At 34.9% G+C, this 6,299-nt stretch overlaps 1 protein-coding gene across 2 annotated transcripts in view; it reads left to right on the forward strand.

The window, feature by feature from the left end:
• The first annotated feature begins 461 nt into the window (after window positions 1–461).
• LOC107749595 (protein SCAF8-like) overlaps window positions 462–6,299 on the forward strand; it is a 60,999-nt gene continuing 55,161 nt past the window's right edge. For both annotated transcript variants that reach the window (XM_016564766.1, XM_016564767.1), the window contains exons 1-2: window positions 462–796; window positions 2,380–2,463. In XM_016564766.1, coding sequence (XP_016420252.1) covers window positions 767–796; window positions 2,380–2,463 — 114 coding nt within the window. In that variant the 5' untranslated portion in view covers window positions 462–766. The remainder of the gene's footprint in view (window positions 797–2,379; window positions 2,464–6,299) is intronic.

Below are 6,299 nucleotides of genomic sequence, written 5' to 3' on the forward strand. Positions count from 1 at the left end.
ACTGATTGCACAGACACTATTGGATGAGAGCTGAATTGGATGATGACATCTCTGAATCATCAATGAACTGACTTTAGCTGAAAAATTACTCTGTTATTGTCTTCTTGCATTATTGACAAACTATTTTCCTGTTTGACACTGTAAAGCTGCTTTTACACAATCGGTATTGTATAAAGCGCTATACAAATAAAGGTGACTGTCCTTGAAAATGACTATTCACTAAAAATATGGATACATAATAATTAAAAAACATTATCCCTATATCATTCAGTGTTTCCCCTGCCATTATTTTAGGGGGGCGGCCCGCCTCCCCAACGGCACCCCCCGCCCCCAAACATTAAAACAGTATCTTCATTTCTAATTTATCTTTTTGTTTTAACATTTTTTATTTTATTTTGAAATATAGAATGTTGTTGAATCTTGTTGAAAAATGTGTAATTTAAAATAATATAGTTGGATATAATGCAACATTTACATTCGGCCCATCAAGTTCGTTTTAAAAGGTTTGGGCACCTCAGGCTCTGATGATTTACAGGGCATTGTTCATTTCCCCAACCAATGAATCTCTCTCTTTCTCTCTCTCTCTCTGGAGGAGTCGACTCAATGATGATTCGGTCTGTGTTTGTCTTCGCGTTGTCAGCCATATTAGCGCCCTCCTCCATCTCGACCACCGATAACTCCAGGACATGCATGTGTCAGGCCGGCGTAAGGACGAAGAGGCTTAACGGTTTCGGTCGGTTTCAAAGAACAGTGTCAAATCTACACAATGGAGGCCGTCAAGGCGTTTAACGGCGAGGTTTGTATGATATTCATTTGTATGAATGTAGACACGATAAACTCGAGGGTAACGTTAGGCCGCTGTTGTCATCAAGCCGGTTTCACGGTGCATGGATCATATTTCTTACATAATCGCAACATTTAATCTTTAAAAGTCTGATGGGTATGTTTGAATCTTTGCGTGCTCTTTAAACATTGAAAGATAAAATACTACGTGCTCCAGATTAGTGTAGTTGGCTTGGCTTTTTTTGTTCGTCACCTGAGTGGACAGCATGTTGACGAAAACTAGTCAGGCAGCTAAAAGTAATTGAAGTAATATTTACTTATCTATAGTATTTTATTGCTTAACGTTAGTTATATTTAACTATTTTTAGGAAGTCCTGTTAATATAAGCGCTAATGTCTCCGCTTCATGCGGTGAGCAATCTACCTAGACACCGCGTTCAGGGCACCGTAGGCCCGTTCCAAGTTTACAGCGTTTTTCGGCATCACAGGCTCGTTTCGAATCAGCACAAAAATGCTGCAGCCCAGGGAAAGGCATGTGATGCCCTAAATATTGTAGGTTGTCCTAATAGGCCTTGAGACACTGCCTTTGTTTTTTGTTTTGTTTTTACAACTGGATTGCTAACAGTTAGCAGCAGACGATCAGCCGTGCTAGTGATCATACAGTAACGTTACACTCTTATAAAGGCTCTTCACTGGCATCAGTAGCTCTATGAAGAACATTCGCTCAACCTTTTAATTGAACAAAATGGTCTTTAGGTTAATATTCTTTGCACAAAGTAAAAATGGTTCTTTTAAGAACTGCTTACGAAAAGGTTCTTTGGGGGACCCAATATGCTGCTTCTATGGCATCGTTGTGAAACCTGAATTTTTGAGAGTGTAAAATGGCTTTAATCTCAGTTTTATGTTAGACTTAACTTTTAATTTGAAGTAATTAATTGAGATCATATCATTTAGCTAAATAGCTATTTACGTTTGAAATGGGAATTTAAAAACATCTAATGAGCAATTATATGTCATTTTATGGTAAGCAGTGTAAATTATATTTAAGATGTATATAATCTTATATATAAGATATAATAATATCTTGTGTATTCTTATATTTCTTCAATGCTGCTGGTCTCTTGAGAGCTAACAAACAAACTTCGTTGTATTATTAGAATGACAATACATTTTCTTATCTTTCTATCTTATCTATTAGTGCTGGGCGGTTCATACCGAATACCGATACCGTCATGTACCGTGAAACCGGTCTATCTAATTTTGAAAAATACCGTGATATAAATTTTTGGTCATACCGCCCAGCACTATTATCTATTATATAAGCCTACATTTAGCGAAAAAGCAAAAAAATAACCTACATTAAAAATAGATCATATCTCCTTTGAGTTAAAGTAGACAGTTGTCTAAAAGAGGAGAGTGAGATTTTAATGCACGATTGCAGTATTTCTTCTTAATTGTTGTGTGCTTTTAAAAATGTGAATTACTGACAAGTTTATATATATTGTAAATACACAAAGTCATTCAGCAGATCACATTAGAATAAAATAATAACTTGGATTATAAAGATCGTTAAATTGCAATATTTTATGTTTTTCAGCTGTACTCACTGAATGAATACAAGCCACCGATCTCCAAAGCAAAGATGACCCAGATTACAAAATCGGCAATTAAAACTATAAAGGTAAGTTTAATAACAAGGTAACATAACATTACAACAGTTTGTAAATTCCCATTTATGTTGTAGTCTTAGATTTATCCCTAACACATTTTTAATTATTACTTGAGCAGTGCACAAGCCAATAATGGCATCATTTGTTAATTTCCAAAAAGACTTAAAGCGATAGTTCAGACAAAAAGAAAAATTAGTTGCCTTAAATTATAATTATTAAAGATGCCACTGTTCAAGCTGAACCTGTTAAAGGGTTGACATACAGCTGACCAGGGTGAACATTTAGTAGATTGCATTACTACAGAGAACTACAGTTGGGAATCAAACACAGGTCGCTGGAGACATAGTTGCGCAACGAGGCTATCAGCACCAACATGTTATGTTATAATTGAATGTAAATAAACATTAAAAGTGTCTGTGTCTGTATGAAGGATTACACTGAGTGTGTGCGCGATGAACGGAGAACCTCTGTCGCTGATTTCCTTTTACAGTAGTTTAAAATGCATATCAGATGAACAAAGCTTGTTTGAAAAAAATGGTTACAGAGTATGCTGCTGTGGGAAAAGAGAATGATCTAAGCTGTCCAAAGAACGACAGCGAATTTTATTTTTTTGCTGCATGAAAGATACTCATAAGCATAGTTTAATTGGTCAGTTGTTTTGGACAGATTGCCTGTACTGTTTAATACAATAATAACAATAACGTGTCTGTTCCTGGAGAACATTCTGCCTCATAAGTTAACATGTTGGGCCGAATATGTGCTTTATAAGTTATAATGTGATTTTTAAACTCCTATTGCTTCAAAACTATGGAGCAACCATTGTTTTGCTTTTAATAATGTAGGATATATTATGAAAGAAAGGTTTAAAAAACGTTTGTATTTTTTTATTGCATTTAATTACAGATGTAATTTTCTTTTCTTGGTCAAACAAAGTCACCTTACCCATTCATCGCCTTAACCGTACACTAGATTTATTTCAATCACATGGAACTGTCATTGTCGCACCACAGGTAGAACTATTAGTCCAGCCACTAAAGACAGTTTCATAAATACCCTTCCTACACTGTTCAACTGATGACTGATGTTCTGTAATTCAAATGAATCAAATCAGACTTCCAGATTTTTCACACAAACCTTTGAAATTATTTTGGCGTGGGGCTGTGAATAGTAATTAGTTGGGTAACACTGACATCCATCCACACTGTTGCTGTGTCCCTTTTAGGGGTGGCTCGATACCAGAACCGATACCAGAAATTCTGAGTATCGGCCGATACTGATACAGATCTGATACCAGCTCAGTTTTTTTTATTTATTTTTTTCAAATCAGTGTAGAATTTCTATACCTCAATGTGTTGACCTGATCATCACTCTTTTGTGTGTTAAACACAATCTACCACATATAGACAACTTCATTGTAAAGAAAAACAACAAATGAATAAATATATAATCATAATCTATGACGAAAATACTACTATAAAAACTAGGTTAGTGGATAATTCAGTAGCAAAAGTTACTCTAGAAAAATCATGAGTGCACAATAATTTTATAAAATCTAAACATTTAGTGAAAAAAACATTATTTAGTGGGGAACAAATAAAAGTGAATAAGTGTAGGGCTAAATCTGGTAAAACGTTAAACATAGCTCTTTGTATTGTTGTAAAATACATTCATGAAAAATAATATTTTATATATTAATTAATTAATATACTATAAAATTAAAAGGCATTTCTTTTAAATGTATAGCACAGTAATGAGGCAGCAACTTATGTGCATCCTGTGTGCAGAATGATGCGCTTGAAGCAAGACGGAGTCACAGCGCACAGCGCTCCGCATTAGGGCTGCACGATATATCGAAATATCGCAAATGTAAATATCGCAATATGCATATCGCAACGGCGTGCGATTATCATTATCATTTTAATAATAGGCTACTTAAATCAAAACGTTGCAAAAGGACAAAGTTTTAGTTCGACGCATATAGCAGAGAATTGCTTGACGTTAAAAAGAGTTGTGCAATAAGTTGCAGAAAACAACTCTTTGCCGTCTCGTCTTGCTGTCTGACTCACACCTGAAACACACACAGAGAGACGCGTTTCAGACTCGAGTTCGAGTTGATTCGTCTTTCGCATCTCCTCCTTATGTTTGAACAGACACATACACACAGAATTATGTCAATAGTACCCGTCTCGACGATCATTCTCGTAAACGCAGTCGGTTATGTTTTAAATGAATGTAAACCACTGAGAAAGAAATCGGATGTGTATCATTTATACTGGATCCGTGCAGTCGGATTTAAAGGGACAGCAGCCTATAAATATGTGCTGCTGAATGTCACTCATGTTAACAAAACAACAAAACGGCTATAACAAAGATTAATCTAAATTTAATTCATACAGTGAACACTATGCAGTGTTATTTTACACTTAATTATTAAATTTCTGTACCTGAATACTACTGTTTATTTTATCTATGCTTGTAAATTCTTTATTTGTTCTTTTTTTACTGACTGTTCACTTGCCTTTAATCATGTTTGAACTTTCTCAGACTATAGTTTTTGCTGTGGTATATGAAGAAGTACTTAAAGTGTGTGGAAAGCAAAGTTACAATGATATAAAATTAGTGTCATTAATTTTTTTGTTTGTATGTTCACATTGATGTTAAAATTAAATTTTCTGATTTGTGACATTACTTTTTAAGTAATGCTAAAACACTGCTGGTCACTTTCAGAAGTTATAGTGATTCTTTATTTTCCAAGAAAGAATGTGAAACAAATTAGTTATATAATTTTCATTTTTAAATATTTTAAAATATCATTTAAATTGATTTTACACACTTTAAGCAATATCGTATCGCATATCGAATATCGCATTTTTAACAAGGTATCGCATATCGCATTTTTCTTCAATATCGCACAGCCCTACTCCGCATAAAGCACAAAGGGAAGATTTTGATGCGTAGTGTATTATATCTGTGCGATAGTTTATTGATCCTTTTCTTTTAACCGTTTTAAATTTCAGTTACTGTGCGCATCAGCATAGTGCTCTCTACTCCAGTGCTGTGATCTAACAGACACCCGGTAGAAAGTAACATGCTTTAGAAACAGTACTAAACTCCAGCAAGATAAAGTCCTTTTGTGCAAAACCATTGATCTTTATCTACTGATCAAGTATAATAATAGGAACAGTGAATCATCCTGGAGAGAGTTTCATTGTCTTGACTGTCTCACCGAATGCGACTCGCAGTTTGCTGAATGAAGGATGACAGGCAGCGGAGAGAAGAGTTTAAGTGAACTTGTATATAACGACTTAAATATTCATCTTTACCTCACATTAAACTATGGAACTATGGTCTCAGAACACTTGAAATATAGTGCACAAAAACTTTATGGTGCTTTATAATGTTTTGTGCCTTTTGTGGGGCTTAACAATTACACAGAATAGTGTACGCACAATATCGGATTTGTAGCGGTCTCGTCTGACCGATACCCGATCCAGCAGAAATTGGCAGTATCGGAGCGATACCGATACTGACTATCGGATTGGTGCACCCCTAGTCCCTTTATTAAAATACAGCTGTGTATTTGGGCTGCTTAGTGTTTGGCCCCCACGGGCCAAATAAATGTGTTCAATAATCTTACTTATACTTTAGATGACAAAGTATTTTTCACAAATAAATAAATATTTAATAAAAATATAATTAAAAAGGAAGTAAACACTGTAACCAACAGGGCACTCAGTAATCTGGGAATTTTGTGTGCATTAATCATATTTTTTCAAATAAAGCCAAGGTAACACTCATTTTACATACACCACACAGTGAAAATGACATGAATATGACAGCGGGCAAA

The sequence above is a fragment of the Sinocyclocheilus rhinocerous genome, unplaced genomic scaffold (assembly GCF_001515625.1).
Source record: "Sinocyclocheilus rhinocerous isolate Xijiao unplaced genomic scaffold, SAMN03320098_v1.1 scaffold2817, whole genome shotgun sequence".
NCBI classification, from domain to species: domain Eukaryota; kingdom Metazoa; phylum Chordata; class Actinopteri; order Cypriniformes; family Cyprinidae; genus Sinocyclocheilus; species Sinocyclocheilus rhinocerous.